This window comes from Equus przewalskii, chromosome 10 (assembly GCF_037783145.1).
Source record: "Equus przewalskii isolate Varuska chromosome 10, EquPr2, whole genome shotgun sequence".
In the NCBI taxonomy this organism is placed as follows: Eukaryota; Metazoa; Chordata; class Mammalia; order Perissodactyla; family Equidae; genus Equus; species Equus przewalskii.
Window position 1 is genome coordinate 7,457,754 of NC_091840.1, and position 25,948 is coordinate 7,483,701.

At 60.1% G+C, this 25,948-nt stretch overlaps 1 protein-coding gene across 1 annotated transcript; it reads right to left on the reverse strand.

Moving 5' to 3' along the window:
* Positions 1-348: 348 nt before the first annotated feature.
* Positions 349-25,948, reverse strand: KIF19 (kinesin family member 19). The gene is made up of 20 exons (XM_008513170.2): positions 25,607-25,948; positions 23,799-23,879; positions 13,018-13,128; positions 12,292-12,379; positions 11,828-11,964; positions 10,622-10,747; positions 10,056-10,250; positions 8,924-9,070; positions 7,527-7,649; positions 6,112-6,277; positions 5,271-5,445; positions 4,950-5,148; positions 4,044-4,314; positions 3,825-3,946; positions 3,198-3,331; positions 2,834-2,939; positions 2,545-2,641; positions 1,586-1,983; positions 1,223-1,382; positions 349-977 (listed from the first exon to the last, which is right to left on the reverse strand). Exons 1-20 carry the CDS (start codon positions 25,643-25,645, stop codon positions 847-849), a joined length of 3,006 nt encoding a protein of 1,001 aa, XP_008511392.2. The 5' UTR covers positions 25,646-25,948; the 3' UTR covers positions 349-846.

The following is a 25,948-nucleotide window of genomic DNA, read 5'->3' on the forward strand; positions in this document are numbered from 1 at the left end:
GGCTTAGCTCTTAGCTGGGCAGTTTCTGAGCGCCAACTTCCAAGGGGTAACCACCTCATTTGGGTAGTGAGGCTTTCTGCCCTCTGGGCCACCCCAAGTCTCTGACCTCTGCTGTGGGTGGTGGGGGGGGCGGGGTCGTGGGCAGCGTGATGGGGCATGAATGGACCTTGCCAGCCCCATCCACCGTTCCTGGGGGCAGGGGCTCAGGGTCTAGAGAAAAACCCCTTCCTGCCGGGGTGTGTGGGTTCGTGCTGTGCAACCAGTGTGTGTAGGGGGGGAGTTGGGTTGAATCTTCACAGCCGCCCTCCCCCCCATATTCCAGACAAAGTCTAGTTTCCAACACAGCTGTCAAGACCCAAATGGGATTTTATTGTTAAAAAGGAGGAGAAAAAGCCACTACTAAGTAACAAAACCAGATTCCCTTCCCCACCCCAACCATAGTATGGGAAGTGCCGTTGGCCCCTTCCCCAACCCCCCTCCGGGATGCCCATGCCCCAGGTGTGGGCCCAGGAGCCCTCTCCAGCCAACAACTGCCCCCATCCCGAGACCGAGCCTGGCCGCAGGTCCGTGCAGGGTTTCGGCAACAGGGTCTGTCCAGGGCTGGGAGGCCAGGGAGCCCTGTCATCCTGGCTGTGCCTCCTGGCTCACCTCCCTCGCCGCGTGGCACTGCAAGCTTGGAAGGGTGGGGCAGGCACCCTCACAATTCCTGGGGTTCAGGAGCCCTGCCCTTCTGAGGACCTGAGCTCCCGCTCCCAGGTCACTGCCATCTGCCCAGCCTCTATCTCCCACTTCCTGCTAGAGCTCATTCAGTCCTGGGAGCAGGACGGCCAGTTCCAGGCAGGCCCCTCAGTTACGCCGGGGGAGTCCATCTTTGCCATGGGTACTTGTGCCGTGGGGTAGGCGGGGCCCATGGGTAGCCCGCCGGGAAACACCAGCTGGGTTGGAGGGAACAGCAAGGGGTGAGGAGTCCCCAGGGCCTGCAACAGGGGAAGGGCCAGAAGCAAAGGTTTAGGAATACCTTCCTGTCCCCTCTCTGATCACCCAGTGGCCTTGAACTCCTTAACAGCACAACTTCAAGATGCCAGTCCCACAAGTATTCTTCGAGAACCCCGTTTCCAGCAAGGGGCAGCTATAGGGGCAGGGAGCTCCACATGCCTCCTCCCTGGGCTGGCCAAGGCCTCCCCTTCCCCATTGCCCCATTGCCTCCCTTGCGGGTACTGACCCGTATTCTGGCTCGGAGGGAGTTTGACCTTGGCCAAAGGCAGTGTGACCTTTCCTAGATGCCGAATACCAGGGGCTGGGTGCTCGCACACTGGCATCCTGTGGCCCGAGATGCCCTCCATGGGACGGGGCCCCAGGAGGTGAGTCTTGGGGCGGGAGAGCTGTGTTGGTTGGAAACAGTGAGGTGAGGCGGGAGCATGAGGATCTTATACAGGGATCTCCCCCGGCTATGATGCCAGCCTGGGGCACAGAGGCATGGAGGGTGGTGCAGGGCTGGTGCAGGTACCTCTGGAGGAATCCAGCCCTCAGGCCCCCACCCACAACAAAGGCGCTCAGACACCCTACCCCCTGCCCCTGGCCTCACCCCTTGCCCTGTGACCTCAAAGGACCGGGACCTCCGCTTCCTTCTCTTCGCCTCCAGCGACTCCTCCCGTTTCTTGCCCAGGCTTTTCTTCTGGCCATGCAGCCAGGGCCCAGGGCCGTTGCCACGATGCTTGGCTGCCTGAGATGGGGCCTCGCCCGTGCTGCTAGACAGGTTGTCCTCGCTGGCAGCGTGCTGCAGCGTGGGGCTGGGCGGCCGCTTGCAGGCCAGCGGGCCAGAGGGCCGAGAATCATCAGCCTCGCTCAGCGAGTGCAAGGACAGGCTGCTGCGCTCCATCGCGGGAGCCAGCAGGTGGCACCCCTCAGTGCCCAGGGCCCGCGAGCGCCGCCGGGCGGCCTTCACTGAGATGCACTTGGTGCTGGTCAGGATCTCCTTCCTTTCTGCAGCGGGACAGGGGGAGCATCCAACCCGGGGTCAACGTCACATATTCCTCCCCTTCCTGCATGTCCACTACCCCTCTGCCAAGGCAGAAATGAGAAGGGGCCAGAACGCCCAGGTTTTGATCCCAGCATCCCCACCTGCTTGCTTGCTATTTAAGAAACTCGGGGCGAGTTTCTGAGCCTTATTTCCTGTGTAAACTGGGGGTGGTAAAACTAACCCCACAGGGTTACCATGAGGATAACTGAGAGAACGGGCTTAGCCTATGGCCAGGGGCCTGGGATTCGGTCTCCATCTGCTATTACAAGTGTTACTGAGTGGGAAGGGGGGACATGATCCTAAGTGCCATGTGTTCATTCTGATTCCTGACTGTGCCCCAGCTCTCTGTGTGTCCTCGAGCAGGTTGTTAATCCTCTCTGGGCGTTGGTGCCTCCCTTTCTAGAATGGGTAGCACCATGCATGGGTGTTCAGCAGCGCAGAGGGCAGGAACGGGCTTTGGGCTGGGTGATCTGAGCAGTTTAGACAATGCCGGGCTCAGGCCACGGGGCAGGAAGGGGGCACACCTTTGTGGGACAAGGGGATCTCTGACAGATTCTCGCTGCTGTTGGGGGAAGAGTTGATCCGGCTGCTCAGGCTGACCAGGCTGTCCTGAGTGGGGGCCTGTGGGACGAGGTGGTTGGGAAGAGAAAGGCATTGAACACAGCAGGGACCCCATGCCCCACTCGGCAGAGACGGTGGGGCATCAGGGGTGGTGGCCGTTTTGGAAAGGCTCCATCCCAACCATTGGGTGTCCACCTGTGCTCCCACCCCCACCAGTGGAGCCCATGGGGCCCGTGGGTGCTCAGAGCTCACCTCCTGGGTCACCAGGCTGCCCATCTGGATGGGGGGCGGGGTGGGCACAGAGGAGCTCTTCACCTGCCAGGCCCGGGGACTGGCCTTGAACACGCGGTTGGCTTCACTGAGGTTGGCAGAGGAGGATGGGTGGTTGTTGACCAGGTTGGCCCCACTGAGGTCCCACCCCCACCCCAGGGGACAGCTGTTTGTGTGAAGGGAAAGAGAACCCAGGAGTCCTGGCTCCAGACCTGTGCCACCTCCTCCCTTTCGTTCCTGCTCCATCTGCCCCAGTTAGCCCTAATCTGGGTTGGCATCGCTGGGACATGGTGCGGCGTCTGGGGCTCAGGCAGCGGGACTGGCTGGAAGTGGCTCCTGGTCTCACCTTTCTGGGCTGAGCGGAGGGAAGATGCTGTTCTGCAGGCGCTGGGCCTCAGAGCTCTGCGTCTTCACGCTCTCTGGGTCAGACTCCGGGGTCAGTGTGGTCCCTGCTGGGGTAATTTTGGGCAAGGAGCTGTCCTGGGGAGGGGAAGTGGGGCATCGGGGGGTCAGTCAGAAGACTTGGTCCTGGCCCAGGTAACAGCACAGAGTGACAAAGGCACACAGGGTGACCAGAGCTATAAGGCAGGCTGGGAGTCCAGGGAGGGCCGTGCATTTGTGTTCCAGGTCGCAAGGGGTAAACTGTGGTTTGCTAAGCATCTCCAGTGGCACCGCCTGATGGCCTGGTCTCCTGGGAGGGCATCTGGGGCCATTTGTGATATCTGATAGCCAAACCTGATGCTCAGACTCTGGGTGGAGACAAGTGCCAGAGAAGAACGCCCTGGGATGGAGACCTTACTCAGGCTTGGCAAGACTTTGGGTGGGGTAAGAAGGAAAGGGAGTCAACTCTTCGGGATGCCAGCCAGCTGGGTCCCATCTCCATCCCAGCCATCTGGCAGGCATTGCCTTGGGCATCAGCCCCTCCCTCAGCACAAGTGCACCTGTCCCTGCCCAGGCATGCTCAGGCTCCCACCTGCAAGGCCCTAGAGGCCACCCGGTCCATGATGGTGGCCCGCTCCAGGCTGCCCTCCTCCAGCTCCCGCAGGTACACTTCGTAGAGCTCCTCCAGGTGCTGAGGGACCGCCAGGTTGTAGTCTGCTGGGGGAGGGGCAGGGCTCAGCGCGTGCCCTCGGACCCTCCGCTGGTCCATAGGGCCCCTGGGTGGCTCCGGCGCTGGAGGCGCGGGCCCTACCGTCAATGATCTGCCGTTGGCCCTGGATGATCTCGTCGCAGAGGCTGCGGTGCTGCTCCAGGCGGCGCACGGCCTCGCGGCGGTGGCGGAGCGCGCCATCCCGGAGCAGCGCGTGCGACTGCATCTCGGTGTTCTCCACCTCCAGCTCGTGCACGCGGCACAGCAGGCTCAGCACCTCGCGCTGCTCCTCGGAGCCGATGCGCCGCGGCAGCGTCTCCTCCAGGCGCCGGCCCCGCGCGCGCAGCTCGCGGCAGCGCTGCTCCAGGGCCAGCTGGGGGCGGCACCGGGTAAGCGCCAGGCAGCAGGCGAGGGGCCGCTCCGCCGCCCAGCCTGTCCTCGCCCCCTCCAGTCCCGGACTCCAGGCTCCGGACTGAAGCTCCATTCCCAGTCCAACCCTCGAAGGTGTATCTTGGACCTTGCAATCAGGGGCTGCTCCTACGTGGCCCCTCTGTACCCACAATCTTGCCTCCCCGACCACAATCTACCCCTGGAACCAGCTCCGTGGATATCTGCTCAAGCCCAGCCCATCTGATGCCCTCGGGGCTCACGGTACCCTGAAGCCCCCTGGTTTGGGTATGCTCCCAAACAGAAGGCAAAGATCTGTTATCTGGAAAGCCCTAGTTATAATATTGGCTACCATTTTTTGAGTCCTTAGTATGTGAAAAGCATTTATTTGATCTTCCTAACACCCCCATCCCCCCCCCCCACACACACACACAAGGGCTGCACTACTCCCATTTTACAAATGAGTAAGGGAGGTGCAAAGAGGTTAAGGAACTTAGCAAGGTCACCCAAGATTGGTGGCCTGAGTTCCCAGGTCTCACGCCTCCCCACCCTGCCCTCAGCCCCAGCCAGAAGGCTCGGGCCTCCCAAACCCACTCTTCCTGCCCCCCAACCCCTGGGCACCTTCTGCTTCCGCATCTTCTTCTGCTCGCCCACCAGGGCGGCGATGCTCTCCCGGGCTGAGGCCACCTCGGGCGGCTCCAGGATGTCTGGCTGGTCATCGCCCATGTCGGAGTCCTTCTCACTGTCGTCCTTGGTGTAGGACTCCTTCCGCTGCTCCTCCCGCCATTTGAGGGCCCGGCGTGACTTCTCGTGCTCCCAGCTGCCGCAGCCCCACCCCCAGGGAGACACGGGATTCAGGCCACGGGGGACAGGACACAGCGTGCAGTTACAGGCCCAGGCCCAGGTGTGGGCCCTGGAGGGTCCTGGGCAGGGGGTGCTCACCCGGCAATGGTGAGCAGGTGGCGGGAGGTGTCGATCTGGACTTCCATGGCGTGGTTCTCCAGCTCCAGCAGGCGTCTCCGCACGTCCATCTGCTCCTGGAAAGCGCTGACGAGTTGCTCCCGCAGCTGTCCCATGTCAGCCTGCTCACCTGGCCCGCTGTGCAGCTGGACCTCGGCTGCCCAGCGGATGGGGAATGGGGAGGTCAGTGGAGGAGGGAGGGTCAGGCCAGGAGAGTCTGGATCCATGTGGGGCTCTCCCTTCTCTTTCTTCCCAAACCACTTCCCATCCAAGCACCTCCTCCAGAAAGACCTCCTAGATTACTTCCTCCTCCCACACCCCACTTCCACATTGAGTCTTCAGGCTGTGGCCCAAAGGTGATTCCCAGCTCCTCTGTACGAAATGGCTTCCGCTAGCCCTTATAGCACCTTTGTGTTAACCAGCAAAAGGTACCCCTTAGACACTTTACCGCCATCTGTTGGAAAACCATCCATAGCAAATATGCAGGTCTATGAGAGACTGGTGGTCCTTCCGGTGATCCGGGTATGGCCTCACAGCCCTGTATGGCAGCTCTGACAGTGATGCCCTACACAGCTCAAGTGTCTATCACTTATGTGATCCCCCCAATCTTCATGTCAACTCCCTGAAGCAGAGATTGCGATTCCATTTTACAGCTGAGAGACAGAAGACTCAGGGCAGTTGAGTGACTAGCCCAAGGCTACCCAGCCAGAAAGAGCCTGAGTCTGGACTTGAACCCAGCACCGCCTGACCACAGAGCAATCTGAGACAGCCTGGAAGGGCTGCAGGAGACAGGCTCCCACCACACAGACCCACACACACACACCTTGGACGTGGCGGATGTCGCCCCGCTCCAGCCGGCCCCGGGCCTGGCCCCGCCCCCCCTGCTCATCGATCTTGCACTTGAGCCGCTGGATCTCGCCCCTCAGGTCGGCGATGATGCTGGTGTACTGGGCGATGTGGTAGGAGACGTTGAGCAGGTTCTGCTTCACCTGCGGGGTGCACAGGATGGGGGCAGAGCGGGGACTGTCGCCCCAGGCGATGGGGCCTGCCTGCGGGGTCTTTTTCTTTCTCCTCCAACCCCTTTCTGGATGACAGTAATGCCCTCCTTGTCTCTAACCCCACAACCTATCACACTACATGCCTCCACCAGATCCATACTCCTAAAATGCTGCTGCCCCTGCTCATCAACCAGCAGTGGCTCCCTATGGCTTGGAGGAATATCCTAATTCCTTCACCTAGTGTTGAAGGTCCACTGATCTCTCTCTCTGGATTTTCTGTGGCTCGCTGCTTTGTCATGAACATTCTGCTCTAGCCGAGGAAACATCCTGCTCCACCGCCACCCCCCCCCCAACCCCCCTGCTACAGACACCATCTCCTTTCTGACTTTGGAACCTCTACCCTTACTGCACCCCAACTTCTGGAATGTCCTCTCCATCCTTCAGCATCCTGCTGAAGTCCCCAAAGAGCTCCCTGGGAGCCCACCAGCCCACCTAGTGTTGATATCATTTACTTGCTATTAGTAACATTTTGTACTATCAGTTAACTGTTTCATGGACATGTCTTCTTCCCCATTAAGTTCCTTGAATGTTGGAATAAAACATAAAGGACCTGAAAGAGCTGCTGGCAAAGTGCCGTGCTGGGAGAATGTTCCTTAAGTTCTGTCTACACTTATCCATTCCCGCCCCTCCACACATACAGGCGGAGAGACTTCCTGTTGGAGAGCAGGGATTCCAGCACATTTACTGGGAAACCAGGCAGCCCCGGTTCTAAGCTCAGCGCCATCACTGCCCAGCCGGGAAGTCACTTAACTTCCTTCAGCCTCATTTTTCTCCACCGCAAAGTGGGGATCAAGTGAGATGACATGTTACAGGGCTCAGGGTAGGTGCCCAATAAGGGTCACCTCTATTCTGACCATCTGATTAGGTGCTTTGAGAATGTAAACGTCTGAACGAGCATCTGAGGATGAAAACAGGAAGATGGCGGGGCATGGGGCCGGGGACCAGAGACACTGAACTGTACACGAAGGGGACCCTCAGCAGCTGTGGGCTTCCTGGCAGGCAAGCAGGGGCTGAAGGTGCAGGGAAGGGCACAGGGGGACAGTCGACTGGGGAAAGAGGCCAGTGCAATGGTGGCTGGTTCCAGAGAGAGTGGGGAGGGATGGCAGGGCCTGGAATCAGTCCAGGGGCTCCAATCTTGGCCGAGGAAGGCATGCCCTGGGGGGACAGACAGGGCCCTCACCCTGGTCTTGATGTTCTTGGCCCGGCCGGCGTAGGTCAGGGTGTTCCGGGACTCCTCAAAGGCGCTGCTCGCTGGACTGATGTGGGCGATCATCACCGTGCGGCTGTTCCCACCCAGGGAGTCCTGACCGGAGGGGGCGGGGCAGTGTCAGCCGGGGACTGTCCCCGGACCCTGCTCTTGCAGGCTGTTCATGACGCCCTCCATGGCGTGCCTTCCCTCTCTCGCTGTCTCTCTCTCTCTACTCACATACACATGCACACACACACACACGCACTCACACTCTCACAGGTCCTGGTGCTGAGCATCACGTGGACACCCCTGAGTCCGGATTTCTCCTCCCCCTCTCCTGCCCCTCCTTCCCACTTCCAGTTTCTTCTCCAGAGTTTGCATCTGAAAATTTCAAGCATCCGGGTCAGGGCCTCCTACTTTCTCTTTCCCTCCCCTCATGCATGAGAACCAGGAAGGGGAGCCCTATGGTTGACTGGGAGCCAGAGGGGAAAGAGCCCATGGGGCCCGGTGCCCCCTGCCATCTCCTCTGGCCCCCCAGGTCCCGCTACCCCATTTCTGACTGCTGGTGGCACTCCTTGGCTGGAGTCAGGATGGGGGATGGGAACCTCTGTATGAAGGTTGACTTTGGTCTGTGGCCACCCCCTGCCTTGCCCTGGGCTTGACTGTGCCCCGGGGCCATGATGCAGCTGAGTGACCGTCAGTACGATCCTTCACCTCTCTAACCATCAGCTTCCTCACTTTTTAAAACGGCAGTAACTGTGCAACCGTCCCACCACCCAGCTGGTGGGTGCAGTGGTGATGGCAGGCCGACAGCGGGCGGTAAGTAGATGACGGCTGTGATATTGGGCCAGACAGACCTCTGTTTAAATCCCACTGCCAGCACTTAGCCTCTTTGTGCCTCAGTTTCCTCTTCTGCAAATGGCCATAGTCATCCCCCTAACCCACAGAGTTGCTGACAGGATGAAAAGAGCTGAGGGGGGGCGGTGAAGCGCTGAACACAGACTGCAGCCAGTAGTGAGCCCCCAGACCCTGGGCTCTGAGCTGAGGCCAACTGTGCACCTGAACCCCCAACTCCAGAGGATCCGGGTTCCCTCAGACCCACAGCCCGGGGGTGTCAGGTGCAGCTCCTTTCCCTCCCTGCCACCCAGTCTCTGCCGAGGGTCCCCAGGTAACACACGATACACCCAGACAAATCTGAATTTCAGATACACAACGACTGATTCTTTCAGTATAAGTATGTTCCAAACACAGCATGGGATGTACTTATACTAGGACAAATTCTGTTGTTCACCTGAAATTCAGGTTTAGTGGGGTACCCGTATTTTCACTTGCTAAACCCGGCAGCCCCGTCCCCGGGGCACAGTGCTCAGGCCTGGCCACGGTGGTACCTTCAGGAGCCGGGTGAGCTTGCTGTCGCGATAGTTGATGTACTTGTTGCTGCTCTTGTCGCTCAGCGCATTGATGCAGTTGCCCAGCGCCAGCAGGGAGCGGTTGATGTGGGCCCCCTCTTTCATGCGCTGCCCACGGTTCTGTGTCTGGGGGGCGAGCAGTGGGCGTAACTGTGGCCTTATGGGGCAGGGGACGGGTCTCACCATCAACACCGGGGTTATCCCTGGTTATAACCCTTCCCTCTCCCTCAGGGCTGTGACATGTAGGCATGACTCCAGGGGGCCTTGTCCCACCCTCCCCCCGGGGTGGTGAGGGCATTTGAGAAGCTAAGAGACCTGGAAGGCTCTGAACAGAGTGAGGACTGAAGACTGAGGCTTCGAGAGCGGGGCTGAGCCTGGCTGTGCCCCACAGGGCTGCACCTTGCCGCTTAGTGCACAGGCCGAGAGGGATGCGGAGGGAGGGGGGCGCCCCAGGCCTCAGGGATGGGGGAGGGAAGTGTGTGTGAGGGAGAGAATATGTGAGGAAATAGGTGTATGTGAGTGTGTGAGAGAGAGAGTGGGAGAATGAGTGTGTGTGGTGTGAGAGTGTGTACGTGAGTGGAGAACACCTGTATGCATGTGCGTGTGAGGGTGTGAGTGTGTATGTGGTTCCTCTCCTTGGGCCTACAGGACAGTGTCAGGCCGAGGAGGTGTCTGCCCAGCCCTCCACAGCGGGGACCCGCTGGCTCACCCTTTGCCCTGTGGCTCCCCCCTGCCCCTCCAGGGAGCCCTCAGGCCTGACTGCGAGAGAGGGGTGTGCTTCTCGAACCCCACCCTGTTCAAACTCAGCCCCACATGTTCAAACAGGAAACCCTGTTAATCCTCCCGGCTGCTGTCCTGTTCCGTGCATTTTCTTCTGGGCCAACAGTGACATCACCCAGCCTCATCGCTCAGGTGACCACGAAACCTCCAAGTTTGCCTGCAGAAGTGGGGCTGGACCAAGGCCAGAGCCAGGCAGCAGGCTCCGCGCTGGGGGACAAAGGCTGCGAGAGATGGCGGATGGACCTTCTTCTCTCCTCGATGATTTTGGCAGGGCCCTTGCCCTACCCCAGCCCAACAGCCAGTCCCCCAGCCCCGGGGGCGCAGGCCTCACCTGGGCTGCACGCTCAGAGCCAGCCAGGTCGATCATGAACAGACGGCCCTGCCGCACCTCCTGCAGGACATTTGGGACCCGGCTGCGCTGGCGCACGGCGACCTGGAGCACGGCATGGGAGCGCGAGGACGTCTGGTTGGCGGCCGTGGGCTCCTGGGTCCTCTGCCGGTTCCCCTTCATCAGCAGCTGCATGACCTGGGTTGGGGGAGGGAGCAAGGTCACTCTTGGGGACCCAGGGGATGCTCCCACAGCCTGTATCTGAGAGGTTGGGAAAGGACCCAGGCGGGGGTGGGCCAGCCCTGGTGTGCTGAGGGGCCTGGGGAGGTCAGGGTCTATGTGTACAAGCGGAGGCTGGTTGCCTGGTTAGTCCCCCAGGGTCAGCGTGGCTGGGGCGTGGGGGCAGGGGTGACAGTCCCCCGCTTGCTATCATATAAGACTGTCTGTCTGCTCAGCCCCAGCCCCAGCCCCAGCCCAGCTGAGCAGGCAGCTGCTCCCTGGCTCAAGTCCCCTGTCCCTCAGGGGTGAGTGTCCCTCTCCATTGTCCCGGCTGGCTGTACAAGACTTGCCTCTTTGGCATTGATGGTGGAGACCTCAGTGATTCCAGCCACCTGGACCACCCCTTTGGAGTCCTCCCTCAGCTCCAGGTACCCCAGGGCGGGGTTCAGCAGGTCCCGGATCATCTCGTTGTAGATCTGATGGGACGGGATGGGGACAGGCATGAATGGGAGACTAAGGGTGGGAGGTTCAGGCAAGGGCCAGGTTCCCCATCCCTCCCTAGCAAGAAGGGGACAGGAGCTCACCCGTTCTGAGCCCCAGCTCAGGAGCCCCAGGCTCCTCTCAGGGAAACGCTGGTTAAAGAGAAAGACTCTTTCCTTTCTATGGGGTGGGAATGAGGGAGCTTCAGCATCCACAGGGAAATATCGGGCTGTCAGAGCTAAGGGTAGAGGAGGCAGTAGAACTAAGCGGCACTCCCTTTGCAGGCGGGCTGGGCAGTGGGCAGAGGACAGGACCTGATGGACAGCCAGCTCTGCTTGTTGCTAGGCAACCCTCACGCTACTTCTCCCCCTCACCCCAAAGTGCGTCTTGCTGGCTGAGTCAACACCGTGCTGGCTAGAGTGGCTGCTGGCAGCCACGCCTCACTGCCCTTCCTGTGCTGTCACCCAGGAGACTATCAGCTCCTGGAGAGAGCCGGAGCAGCCGGGAGCCAGATGGAGTCCAGCCCGATGGCTCTCCCACCTCTTGTGGCCTCTGCGTGCTCCCACCCAAGCTGTCCCGTCGCTGCTTGGTGGTAGCACTCCCACGGGTGAGCACCAGAGGCTGTGGCTAGGTAGCGAAGGCTGGCAGGTTCAAGCCTGTCCATGTTCTGACCCATACCCATGTACACAGAGTGCCGGGAGGCAGCCTGGCAGGGTAGACAGGGTTGGCTTTAAGGAATGGGCCCATGAGGATGGCGAGGCGGCGAGTTGATTGGGAGGGTGACCGAGCTCTGTGCTCAAGGACAAGGCTACTTTGGGATGTGGCAAAATGGGCAGGGCTCAGCTTGCAAGCCCTAGGGTCCTGAGTTTGAATCCCTGCTCCCTCACTTACTGTGTGACATCCTAGTTGCCTAACCTCTCTGAGCCTCAGGTTTTCATAAAATGAAGCCAAGAATATGCGTGCAGGAGAGCAGGAGTCATGAGCACCTCAAGGAAACTGCCCAGTGACCTGGCCCCAAGGAAGCCAGTCCCATCCTATGGGCCTCTTGTCCATACCGGGGTCGGGGGAGGGCTCACCTCCAGGTAGGACATGGACACCTCATATTCCATGTCGTTGCTGGTCTCCTCAATGGCGTGGAAGAGGTCATTGAGGGTCCGAACGTAGATGCCGGGCTCGTGGTCTGTGCCCAGCATGGTGTAGGTTTTCCCACAGCCTGGGGCAGAACAGGGTGGTGGGTGAGCAGGGTCGGGCCAGGAGCCAGGCCTTGCTGGGCAGGGGCTCCTGGCAGCCCTGGGTCTGTCCTCAAGGCTGGACCCTCCCAGAGAGCCAGAGAGGTGGGGGTGGGGAGGATGGCTTGGGGGATGGGTAGGGATGGGGCTCTGCGGCTGGAGGGTCTCGGGGGGGTTTGGATCAACCACATCCTTGATTCCCGCCTCAGTTGGGCCCAGACCAATTCTGTGATGGAGGGCGAGGGGGCTTGTCCCTCAAGGGGGACACCCGGGGCATGCAGTCGTCTCCCACGCTCTGGGCTCCCCCTCACCTGTGGGGCCATAGGCGAAGACAGTGGCATTATAGCCTGAGATGACGCCTTCAATGAGGCTTTTGGTGGTGGCCTGATACACCATCTCCTGCAGGGAAGAGGAGACCGTCAGGGGCCTGGGGCACAGGCAGGGCAGAACACACACGCCCACTGGCACGTCCTGGGCCCCAGCATAAGTGGTTTCTGTCCCTGGAGCCCTCGGCCCTAGAGAAGTGGGAGTGGGGAGTGGGGGATGCATGTCTCTGCTTTCACCCTGTAGGGGGACGCCAGTCTGAAAGAGAGCTCAGGACACCTGAGACTCCTCCCCCCACAGCTGGCTCCTGGCCCCCAGCCCCAGGGACGCATTCCATCTGCTCCTGGGAGCATCCCGCAGATTCGTGAGTAAGGGGTCCCTGGGAGGGTGTCAGCTTCCCCGAGACTCTCCTCCCAGCACCAGATGGGCTTCAAGGGCCTTCCTCCAGCTCCCACAGGGCCAACTGCAGGGTGTTCTGTGTGGGTGCCTGAGTGTGCACGCTGACCTGGATGTGTCCAGGCAGGAGGCTGTGTGCGCGACATGCAGGCACGCGCACACTTGCATGCATGGGGACGTGGTGGGGTGGAAGCTAGGGAGCAAGTGGTGGAGGGAAGGCTGAGGGTCAGAGGCGGGTCCCCTAAGGGCTCCCTCCTGAGTGAGGCAAAGGGTAGAGAGGGGCTCCTGTGTGTCCCCAGGCCCAGGCCCTCCCTCACCTGGGTGGCAGTGAAGTCAAAGGCCACATCAAACAAGTAGGACTTCTCCCGGGAGCGGTGTGCCCGCAGGATGTCATCAGGGTCCTCCATTGGGTCCATGAGAACCACCATCTGCAAAAGTCCCCGAGGGGGGCCACTGGTCACCTGGGAGCCCCAGGCCCACACCGATGTCAACACTCACCTCACTCGGGCAGGAGTGGGAGGGGCTGGAAGCCAGGCGTCCATGGCCCCAGGCCCAGCCCTGCCCCCATCAGCTCTCCGGGTATCTGGTCTGGGCACTCGGCCCTGGATGCCCAGAGGGGAAGCCTCCCTAACAACTGACAGTGTCCCAAAGGAGCGGAGAGCGCCATGGTGCCCCAGGCCACGTGGGCCCCAGATCTGGGTCCTCTTCCTCGAATGGCAACACCGCGCCCCTCGTGCCTCTACCACAGGAGGAGTCGCAGTAACAACGGCTCGCATTTATTCAACATTTATTTTGTGTCAGGACCTGCTTTAAGCACTTCATGTACATGAACTCGTTAATCCCCACCACAAGGCCAGGCAGTGAGGCCCACCATCCTTCCCACTTTACAGATGAGGAAATCGAGGCCCAAAGAAGGGACTTTCCCAGGCTCACACGCTACTGAGTCAGGGAGCAGGACCCAAAACCCAGGAGCAAGGCCTGCAGACCCTTTACCACCTCACTGCAGCCGTGCCACGCCCGGGACCCTGCCCTGCTGTCCTGTCTCCCCCCACTTCACCCCTCCTCACCCCTCCACACTCCTCCACGCCCTGCCAGGGGGTAGACCCAGGGGCGGGGTGAAGAGCCCCCTGGGAGGGGGTTAGGGGTGCCTTGCAGTGGCCCTCTGCAGCCTTGAGCCTGAGCTGGGAGTGGAAGGAGCGGCCCCAGGGCTAGAAGCTAGGACAAGGGTACAGGTGGGCCTGCCCCAGCTTAGGCTGCCCTCCCTGCAGGGTAGGGGCATCTGTGCTCTGTGTGTGTGTGTGTGTGTGTATGGTGGGATATACAAGGGGCCTGATCGGACTCTTCCTCTGCTCCATGGGTGACCAAGGGACCCATTTTCCAGAATAATCTCTGCACCCACTCCACGCCCAGCTCCACTCTGCCCCTCTCTTGGTGTCCTGGGTGTGCTCAGCCTGGTCCTGGGCTCTGTGGGGAGACGCAGAGGAAGGAGGCTGGATCCTGGTCGGGGGTTCCTGGCCTAGGATAGGGATGGGGAGAGAGACAGTGCCTGGACTCATGGAAATGCCAGGAAACACTGCAAGAGGCATGAGAGGGCTGGAGTTCGGGGGTAACAGGGAGGAGGGGTAAGTCAGGGCACGGTCTGCATGCCTGTCCTACCTCTCATTAGTGGTGGCCTGTGTGAGCAACCCTGCCCGAGCCTGGGCCTCCTCCTCTGTCAGGTGGGACAGGAGTGCATCTACCTGCGGGGCTCTGAGGAGCCCGTGAGGTAAGGTGTGCGCTGGGCTTGGGCACGGGGCGGGCACACACTGAGTGCTCAAGGGGCTGGGCTCAAGGGGCTGTTAAGAGGGACAACTGGGGTGATGGGACACACACCATGACTCTGCTGTCGGGTCGAGGACGGCAACCCCACGCTCACCGTGGAGGAGCCACCATGATGCCACAGCCTCTGCGCCTGCCCGAGGCCCCTTAGGAGCCGAGCCTCCAGGTTGGGTCCCTGCCCCCGCCCTGGCTGCCCTGTCAAGGTGTCCCCTGAGAGTGGCTGGCACCTTTAAGCCCTGCTCTGTGCCTGGGAGCACCTGGGCTCGCGCCAGACAGCCAGGGGAAAGAAGCCGGGGCTGTGCTCTATGGCTGGACGGTGGTCTCAGCCAGCACAAGCCTCACCGGCCCCCTCACTCCCATGGGGAGGGAAGGTGGTAAAGAGGAAGGGTGTGGGCAGCCTTCGCTCCCTGCCTCCTCCTCCTGGTATGTAATAACAATATCTCACCTTCACTGAGCCCTTTCACATGAATTCATGATTATTATTCTCAGATGGGGAAACTGAGGCACAAAGTCGAGCAGCTAGGAAACGGTAGGGCCAGGGCTGGAGCACTGGTAGTCTGGCTCCCGGGCTGGCACCCTGCCCACCATCCTGCACCTGCTCTCACACACCCGCCCTGGCCCTCTGTTCCCGTGGAGCCTTGCGGGGAGCGGGGCGGTGGGAGGATTTCCTGCCCAGGCCCACAGCGGTAGCCCCATGCCAGGGAGGCCACAGCACCCACTGTGTGTACTAGCCCTACCTAATGTGACCTGGTGATGAGATGCTGGCCACGGAGGTAAACTGAGTCCTAACAGAGGACAAGGCATGAGGAGAACGGCCTGTCCCAGGGCCACCCAAGGTTGCAGAGACAGTGACTGTGCTCCCTTGGTGGGTCAGCAGGGAGCCAGGGCCAGTGACAATCCCGAAAAGGGCTTGAGAACAGACAACGGGTGAGGGGCAGCCACTCCAAGAGGCAGAGGGGCTCACGGCGAGGCAGCAGGAGGCCGACCTGGGAGCCTGGCCCAGCTCTGTGGATTCGGGAGATCTGAAGTGGGTCATTCCTGGTGCACCCCGATGAGCGCCAGGATTTAGGAGGCCCAGTCCTGGGAGGGCCACAGCCTTGGACTCCCACCACGTTCCTCTGAGCAGTCTACGTCCGCCCTTCCCCACCTGGACTCCTGCAGTAGGTCTACACCTGTGCTCACGGCATCCAAACTGGCCCAAGGCCCTTGGGGTCCCAGCAGAGCCCCCTTCTGGGATTCTCAGTGGAGGAGGGAAGGGCGGGGCGTAAGGCAGCTCCCAGGAGCCTGACCCCAGGAGCCTCACCCAGAAGTCTCAGCCAATCGGATGGGATTCCGGGGAAGCCAGGTAGAGGGGACGCTCCAGACAGGCTGGGCTGGCAAAAGAACGGCAAAGAACGAGGCCCCTGGCCCAGGCCCCTCACAGCTTGCCAAAGGCGGAGGGCCACAGTGAGATGAGTGCAGGGCCTCTGGGCCTGTGCTGTCCCCTGGGCTGCCCGGCCACCTCCTCAGGGCTCCAGCTCCAATGTCCTCTAAGCTTCTTCCAGGATCCAGTTCCTGCCTCAGGGCCTAGAGCCGGCAGCAGGAGTGCTGATCGTCAGACCCCGGTGAAGATAAACCCGCCTCCAACTCCCCGGGCGTGGTCCCAGTGGGAGGTAAGAGAACCTGACCAGCCGTTACCAGCTGTCACTCCTCGGATGCTGGTGCTCCTGTGGGCGTGGGCAGGGCCAACGGCCTGAGGGACACCTGGGGTCTGCCAGTGTGGGGCAAAGTGAGCAGCATGCAGTGATGCCCATCACTCACTGATCACCTTCAAATGACCTCCAGGCACTGCCAAGGTCAGGGGACCCTGCGCCTTCGGTGTTTTTGATATCCAGGCTCCTGAATCAGTACACTGTCCGCACGGCTGCCATGATCCCCTCTTAAAGAGGGCTTTGTCTGGTCTCCATCTGCCTGGGCCCCGGCCCGCGCCCCACCCTCCAGAGCATCACCCCATCCCTGTCCACTCTGGCACACAATGGAGCCTCCAGCCCCTCGGCCAGGTGAACCGGAGCTGAGCCATGGAGGGCTGGAGAGGGACGCTCTGAGCTGCACAGGAAGCTCAGGCCAGGAGGACACGTTTGCTGGCACCTGCTACACACCAGGCATTAAGGGAGGCCCCGGGGAGAGAAGGAGACATGTGGCTTCCTGCCTCTGACACTCACAGTCCAGTGGGGAGCAGATCGTTCTAGTAACAGGTGCCGGGCTACAGGAGGCAATGGGAGCACAGAGCAGGGGCGCCTGCTCCAGCCTGACCACTAGAGGAAGGCCTCCTGGAAGAGGTGGCGCCAGCACTGGGTCTTAAAGCATGAGCAGGAGCTGGCTGAGAGGTGTGAGGTGAGGAGAGTGTTCTAGAGAAAAGCATGAGCAAGGCCACGAGGTGAGAGGGCGGCCGTGGGCAGCGTTCTCAGCTCAGAATCACCAGGGGTCTGTGAGAAATGTGGGGTTGGGAAGAGAGCTCAGGATTTCCCCTCCTGTCCTCACCACCAGGAATCTTGGGAGCACAGACCCCAGATGGCGGGCCCTGCTCCACGATGACTGGTATCCTTATAAAAAGGGGAAATGGGGACACAGAAACACATTGAAGGAAGATGATGTGAAAAGACCCACGGAGAAGATGACCGTCTGCAAACGAAGGCTAGGGGCACGCACCAGAGTCTCCCTCACAGCCTCAGAAGGAGCCAACCCTTCGGACATCCGGCCTCCAGAACCACGTGTGAAAGAGGAGATTTCTGTTGTTTATGTCCAGTCTGCGGTCCTTCGAGACAGCAGCCTTTTGAACCAATGCAGCCCCACCCCCAGCCAGGCTGGCCTGCTGCAGTGGGGCGGGTGAGGGTGGGCCCTGGGCGGCCCCTCCCTCAGCCTCCGAGGTGGAGGCTCAGCGGGGGCATTCCCTTGCACAATCCCCAGGTCATAAATCTTTATGCCCACAGCACGCTGAGCACCTGCCTCTGGGAGGTTTCAAGGGGGACGCTGCTCACACAGGAGCACAGGGGCCCTCCCTTGCTGGTGGGGCGGGGGGAAGGTGGGGTCGGGGAGGGTGGGCAGCTTCATGGCAGGCTCTGTCCCCGAGGTTCCAGGCCTCCTTACCCACAAGAGGCCTCACGGCCCCCACTCCCAGGCCCGTTGTTAATTCAACATGGATTCTGCCCTTTCCACGATTCCAGACTTTGAGCCCCGAAACCCAAGATCGGCCAGGGAAGTGAGGGGCTTCAGGCTGGGGGAGGGTGTCTAATCTGTAAACTGTGTTCCCATTAGGGCCCAGACTCCTCCCGGCCTCTCCTAGGTGAGAAACACCGTGAACAAAGCATGTCAGGAGTTCCCCTGCCCCATACCACTAAGCTGCTGGTGCTCAGATCGGCTTCACAGTTTTTTTATTTTTTAATTTTTTTTTGTGAGGAAGATTGGCCCTGAGCTAACATCTGTTGCCGATCTTCCTCTTTTTGCTTGAGGAAGAGTCACTAAGCTAACACCTGTGCCAATCTTCTTCTATTTTATGCGCGACGGTGCCAGGGTGGCTTGATGAGCCATGCTAGGTTGCACGTGGGATCCAAACCTTCGAACCCCAGGCCGCCCAAGTGAAGTGCGCAAACTCAACCACTAGGCCACCAGGCTAGCCCCAGCTTCGCAGTTTTAACCGGCTTCCTTCTGGCCTCCAAACGGCTAAACCTCGACTGGGGTATCTCAGTCTTGGCACTACTGACACTTTGGGCTGGATCATCTTTTTCGGGAATTGGCCTGTGCACTGCAGGGTGTTTAGCAGCATCCCTGGCCTCGACCCACTTGATGCCAGGAGCACAACCTCCTCTCAGCAGTGACGTTGTGAAATGTCCCCTGGGGAGCAAAATCGCCCCCAGTCAAAAATGTCTGATCTAGACTATTCCTCCTCAAGCCTCCAAGGCTGGCAGGAAAGATCCTGGGGAAGGGGGTGCCACAAATGGGGTTTAGGTCCAACGTGGTTGTGTGACCTTGAGGAAAATGCATCACCTCTCTGGGCCTCAAGTTTTTCCCAGTTGGAAGTCAGGGAGGACCCACAGGGCTACCGCCTTGAGAGAAGAATTCATTCCAAAACCCACAGCCTACTCAGGAAGCCCCAGCAGAGAATCGGAACCTGGGAAGGCCCAGCCTCCAAGACTTCATCTCCTGTCCAGGGAGCCAGGCCCACAGCCCCTTTAGTCTCAGGGTGCAAACAAGACATAGCAAAACAAAAGCATGATTCCAGGGGGATGTCACCTCATAAGGCTGTTTCTGGATTTTTGTTTGCTTTTTTTTAAGAAGGCGAATTTGATGCTGGTCACATTTCTAGGTGTAAACGTGCCATCCTGTGAGTGCTCAAGAAAGGAGACGTTGGTCCCAAGAAGGGTGTCCCTGGGCCCTGCCAGCCTTCAGAATAGATAGAAAAGACCAGAAGGGAACCCGCTGAGCTCATAAAGCCACCAAGGCCCAGCTGGCTGCTTAGGGAAGAGCTACACCTGGCTGATGTCCCGGCCGGGTCCCCACCAGCCTACAGGACTCTAGGACCCCAAGGCCTGGGGTGAGGGGAGGCGTGACCTAGAAGTCAGTCCAGGGCTGCATCTCTCACGGGTGTGCACACGCCTTCATCAGAGTCCCCGAGGGAGCTTGTAAAATGCAGATTCCCAGTACCGCCCAGATTCATTGACTCAGAATCTCTGGGGAAGCAGGCCCACAAACCTGCCTTTTTAACCAGCACTCTTGCCTCGTGCCCATCCAGACACTAAGTGGAAGAATCCTTGCACCCTTGCAGCATTATTCACAATAGGCAAAAAGTGGAAAACAACCCAAACATTCATCAACTGAGGAATGGATAAACAAAATGTGGCGTATCCACACTGTGGAATATTACTCAGCAACAAAAGGGAAGGAAGTTCTGACACACGCTACAATGTGGATAAACCTGGAAAATATTACGCTCAGTGAGAGAAGCCAGACACAAAGGACCACATATTGCATGATTCCATTTATATGACAAGTCTGGAATCTACAGAGACAGGAGGCAGATTAGCGGCTGCCTGGGGCTGGGAGGGGGCTGGGAGACCGGCAGGCTGATGGCTGAGGAGTGAGAGGTAAAGCATCCTTGGATCCTCTCCCAGTCACTATCCGCCAGGCTCAGCTCTTTGGGGCAAGAGGATCAAGAAGCACCCAGATGGTGAGTGTGTAGGGAGCACACCCCCCGCCCCCCAAGGCAGGCAAGTGGGCTAAAGGTGGGCTGCCCCCCAGCAGTCACTGTCCCTGACCCTCGGCATCGGTCACCTTAGACTCTATTTGTCTTTCACCATAGCCTCCCGTTTGTGTGGCCCAGCCCTCCCTTGCAGATCTCCCAGAATCCTCTCGACGGCTCACGGGCTGGGTGGGGCAGGTTCTTACTGTCCTGTCTTCTGATGAGGAACCAGGACGTGGAGGGCCTTTGTGTGGCTCCTCAGAAAGGACCCCAGGAGCACAGGGGGTGACAGTTGGGCTTTGAGGAGATAAAGGCTAATTATGGGATTATACATATTGTCAGGCGATTTAAATCCTGTAGATAAACACGGTCTGGAAGCCGGGAGGAGGGCCAGCGGGCTGTGGGCTTGGTACGGGCGGGAGGGGGTGGGAGGAGAAGGGGGCTGTCCTGGAGCTGCTTCTCCCACCTGAACTTCTGGGCCCCACCAGCCTCTCAGGCAGCCCCCCAAACTTTGTGGTCCCCGATGGCATCCTGAGGGGTGTGGCATCAGGGTCTGGTCCCATTCCAGATGCTACTAGGAGACTGAGCTCCTATGTCGCTCTCACCCCAGGAACACATATGTGTGGAGGTGACCATCTGGGGACCACCGGACTCAGAGCTCTGACACAGGAAGCGGGAAGGCTGGAGGTGGGCCGGGTTTCTCCTACCTGGGGCCTGAAACCATCCCGTATTTCAGCACTTGAGATAAACTAACATCTATTAAACTCCTACTGTGTGCAGGTACTGGGGTAAGCACTGTGCAAACATTAGCCCACAGGGACCCCTAAGGAAGGCATCATGATCACAGCCCAGAATTGAAAGAGGCCCTGAGACCACAGGACTGCTGAGGCACCCGAAGTGTCCCCTTTACAAATCCCAACCCTAACTCCAGCTCCCCCCCAATCCAGCACACGGGCCCCTTGTCCCCAGAGCACACTCTGCCTGTGGGAGGGGCCCCCTCGGCAAAGCCCTGTTGCTGCAGTGTCCCGCGTCTCCAGGAGAACAATGCCCAGCTCTAAGGAAGCCTGCCTAGGACTGCACATGGTGGCTCAAGCCAGCAGGTGACTGAGTGCCCTCTCTACCTCTCCCCACTCAAGACCCACCAACTGGTGGCCTTGGACAGCCTTTGCCTCCCTGCTGACCACCAAGGGGCTGGGCCCTCGATAGTGACCTCTGGGCTGCCCTGCTCAGCAGCTCCCCACCCCAGGCCCCAGACGGCACCAGCAGGGGTGTAGTAACCCATCCATGACAGAGGAGAGCAGAGCCCAGGAGCCCAGGCCAGAAGAAGCTGGGTGGGGGAGTCCCTCTGTGGGGCTGGGCCACACAGGCCATAACGGCCACAACCAAGGGAGCAACGAGCAGCAGCTGGGTAAAGAGAAATTGCGCATCCCAACAAGACGTCTTCCTTAGAGGAGGCCGGGCACTCGGGCCCAGCGGCACCTTTGCCGGAAAGAGAGTGCACAGCCAGGTTGCCGTGAAGACACTCCCAAACTCACTCCACTGGCCCACGGGGCTCCAGACCTCAGGAGGAAGGAGCAGAGCCACAACTGACCGGCTGGCCCACCGTGAAGCTGACCAAGCCTGCACCCCTGAGCCTCTCTCAGGGCGCATAAGGCAAGCCTGGGGGGCCAGGGCCACAGACAAGCTGTGGGGGTCACTGGAGAGGGACGGAGGGCTGGGGGCAGGGGCTGGTCAGAGGGGGAGACACGGGAAGTTGGCCGCCCATTTGGCTTCTTGGACTCCTGTGTCTTTGCCTCCTGCTAGCCTGGGCCTTATTTGTCAGAGGGATGGAGCAACTGAGGGACGGCTGGCTTTTCAGTTTCCCAGCCAGCCATTTGCTGTGGCTACTCCCCAGCTTCAGGCCAGGCAAGTGCATCTTTGCACCCAGTGGACACAGAAGGGGCTGGGGCCAGAAGACCAGGCTCTCTGCAGGGCCCGGAGTCTGTGTGGAGAGCCCTGCGCCCACGCTGTGCAGACAACCTCTGCATCTCCGAGCTGACAAAGGAGCAGCCCTGTTGGGACTGCCCAGCCCGGGACCTTCTCGGAGGTGCAGCTCCGCTGGGTCAGGCCGGGCCCTCCCCCTCCCCTGGCAGGGACAGAAAGGGGCCAGTGTTCCCTGTGCGTGGGCACACGGCAGCTGTACCCTAGACCAGAGCATTCCCATCAGCATCAGTTAATAGCCACAGCCCCCACTCGGCTGGGAGCCAGGGGCAGCCGAGAAAGGGCCATCATTGTCCCAACCCTGAGGACCTGATACTCTTGCGGATAAGTTGGACAAACAGGGAGTGGCCTTGTCTGGAAGGAGGTTTCCCCTCCCGAGTTCTCTGGCTCTTCAAGGCTGGCCTCTCTCATCAGCCAGTCCAGCAGCCCCTCGGACTTCTGGTTGCTAACAGATGATGATAATGCGCAGCTATTAAACTCCTACTGTGTGCAGGCACTGGGGAAGCACTGTGCATACATTAGTCCACAAAGACCGTCTAGAGAGGGCATCATGCTTACTGTCCCCACTTACAGAGGAGGCAACTGAGGCTCCCGGAGAACCTGCCCAAGGCCACACAGCTGGGGAATGGCAGAACCTGTCCCCCACGCCTGTTACGTGAGTTAATCCTGCTCCCGCGGGGCCTCCCCAGCTTAGATGGGGTCTTCCCAGGCATCCCCTGCTCTCCCTGAGGACTCTGAGGAAGGCTACCCTTTTCCAGGAGGGAAAAGAGGAAGAGAAATCAGGAGGCTGGCCCCAGCCAGCTCTGCCGTGCCCACGGCTCAGGGCTGAGGGAAGAGGCGGCAGTGAGCACCTGCCCCTGGGGAGCCCAGAGGCAGGCAGGCAGCGCAGGCTGTGCTGTCCACCTCTGGTTTGCTCCTCTTGGCCCTTGGGCTTCCTGAGTCCAGCCTGCCAGCCCCAGGCCCAGGGCCAGCTGGTGCCCGGTTGTGCCTTTCTCTGTATCGTCAGTGCCACCCCAACTTCTCTGCCACTGTGATGAGCCCTGGCACTAAGGAGAAGCCGGAAGCAGCAGCCACTGAGCTGAGGCAAGCGATCGCCTTGGGCTCCCCATAGGCCATACCACTGTGCCTCTCCCCACCCCAGCACCTGAGTCCTCAAGTCCCTACCCAAACAGACATCCTGGCCGTGGTTTACAGAGTGTGCGAGCTGGCCCTGCCCATGTCTCCAGCCTCATCTCACACCCCTCACCCCTTCTCTCTCCTGTGAGAGCCACACTGGCTGCTTCTTGGTTACCCAAGTATATCACAATCCCTCTCACCACAGGACCTTTGCACATGCAAATCCCTCTGATTGCAATTTCTCTCTTCATGCACACTCCTAATTACTTCTTCTCCATCCTTTTTGTTTCAGCTCAAGCACCATTTCCTGAGGGAGCGCTCCCTGAGTTCCGGGGCTAGGTCAGGTCCCCTCTTACTCTCAGAGCATTATGCACATCTGTTTGTGATTCAGTTCTTTGACTAATGTCTCGTCTGTCCGCACCGGACTGTGAGGTAATGGAGGGAGGACAGTGTCTTATCTGTGCACCGTAGTTTCCTAGCTCCTGGCACTGTCCCCAGTGTGTTGTGGGTATGTGATAAATATTTATTGACTCCTATGTAAACAGAGGTGGGACTCGTCCAGCCCACCTCATCACGGTGACATGAGGACCAAGAAAGCAAATAGACACCCAAAGACTTTGCAAAACATGAACACTCTGGAGGTGGGCTTTGGGTCTAAACCATATAAATCTGGGTTTGCGGGGTGGCAGACATATTCAGGTGGGGAAGTCATGTCATGGACACATGGAAGGCGTGTGAAATCTTAGGGCTAGACTGAAGGGATCAGGGCCCACCCAGGCTAGGGAAGCTTTCCGCTCTCCTTGGATCAATCTAGGAAGCCTTCCTGGAAGAAGAACCCCAGTTTCCTTGACGATGTGGCCAACTGCCCAGCCAAGAGTTCAGCGGGTAGAGGAGGATGCTGCTGCAAGCACACCAGATGTGAGCAGCCCTTTGCCCAACCCTGCAGCTCCCGGCCACGGAGCCGAGTACCTGTTCATCCACTTTGTGGGCGATAAGGGTGGCTCCCTCCTCCAGCTCTGCCACGCTGATGGGCCGGACCCGGAGCGCCACCTGGAAGGGAAGGCCAGGCCCCAGCGATTAGATGGAGAGGGCCATGCCAGGGCACAGAGAGGATGCCAGGACCCCAGGATTCCCCCTGAGTTCTCTGTCCAGCCATCCTGGCCCTCCTTTGTCTTAAGGAAAACTCAGTGGTTCAAGGCCACCACCTGGGTCGAGGGCAACAAGTCCACAGAACGTGACTGTGTCTGAGTCTATGAATTTCCCAGGAGCCCGTGCCTCAGGGAGAGCCCCAGGAGAGAGAGCTGTCTGCTCCTCCAGGCTCCAGTGGCCCGCCCAAATTAAGCACGGCAGCTCCCCCGGGGTTTGAACTTGGATCCCTCGGCACTGGAGCGGGCTGTCTGTGCGTCTGTGAACGACGCTCTGCCCCTGCAGGTGCCAGCACGGTGGGCGGTAGAAGGGGCCGGGGGCCCTGGTTTCGTCTCCTCCTCCTAACAACCTGTGACCACATTCCCACCTGAGGACAGGCCATGGGGGCTCCCTCCTCACTCTGTTCTCCAGCCAGTGAGCGATGCTGGCTCTTGATCCTGTGCCTGGGTCTTCCCGAAAAAACAGAGAGGGAGAGTGTTTCTTCTTCTGATCAAAGGGAAAGTCCTCCTGGGTGTGGGGGGTAACTGACAGGCCCTCAGCAGAGTGAGAACACCGCACTCTCAGAGGGACCTCCACTGCCCATGGGACCGTCTGTCCGGCTTCCTCAGCCAAACTCCACTGGTGGGAGGGGAGGACCCTCTGTCCCTGCCCCAGGGTGGCGGGTGGGGGCACACCCCACATGCCAAGGCAAGCCATTCTCAAAGAGACACTTCTAAACCGCCTGAGAGGATGCTCCAGAGGCTGGGGCTTGCTTGGGGGCTGGGCCCGAGGCTCATCTTGGGAGAGAGCTCGCCCTGCAGAGGCGGGTGTCTCTGGGGGTTGCATTATCCTCCAGTTACATCACCACCCACCTGCTGGTGATGAAGGCCCACTCCCAGATCTCAGAAGTTAGGGGATAGGATGGGCTGGGAAGGGGTGGTGGCCTTGGTGTCACTGAGTCTTCCCCCTTATCACACTGACCTGCCACTACTGATAATCAGGAATCTGTCTTCAGTCTCTACCTGGCCCCTATGGCCCCCCCACACACCTCTTCATCTGCCCCTGACGCGGGCGGTTCTGGGGGCCATCTGGGCTGCTTCCAACACTTCTCTGAAATATTTAGAGTTCTGGCTTGGACAGCATCTGCGATGCAACCCAATAACCAGCCACCCCCAACCCATACCAGCTCCTCTGGCACCTGGGGTCTCTAGTCTGTCTATTTGTGACCCCTCTCCCTTTACACTCCCACCCCACTGGCCCCGGTACCCTCTGTTTCACTAGGATATTCCCAACCTTCCTCCTCCTGGCAGGTAGGTCAAGCCCGCCCTGCCCCTGGCTTTTCTGGATCAGAGAGCAGAGTCTTGCCCCAGAAAACCATCTCTCTGCACAGGTTTTGGGGATGGGAGGGGTCCCCTGGCGGGAAGGTGTAAAGTGGGTGTGGGGTTGAAGGCAGGCTAACTTTAAAGGCCTCACTCAGAAGGATGGCCATGAAGCCGTCCTCCTCTCGACATCCAGGACCTCGGGAAAGTTGCTCTGGACAGTCGCAGCCCCTGAGCCCGAGCCTCCTCTTCGAGGCTGGTGAGGGAGGCCGACGGAGAGTCTGGGTTCCGGGGCCAGGGATGGGGGCGAGGCGGAGGGTGACGGGGTCTCACCATGAGTTGCTGGTCCTTGGAGTCCCCGCCGTCCTTCATGCTTGCGGCAGGTGGAGGGGCTCAGGCCGCGACGGCGGGCATGGCCGAGCCGCACTCCCGCCGCCGCCGGTCCCCGCAGCCTCGCCTGCGCCGCTGCTGCCTGACAACCCGAAACCAACAACGCGCCCGCGGCCAAGGGCGCTGACCGGGAGGCGGGGCAAGGGGAGGGCCCGCCGGCGCCGCCCCCTCCAGAGCCCCCGCCCCTCCGCGCCCCGGCTTGGAGTTGGCCGCCTCCGCCGGGAAGGCGTCCGAGCCTGCGCCGCTTTCCAAGCGAGTGCCCGCCGCTGCGAACCCCCGGCCCTC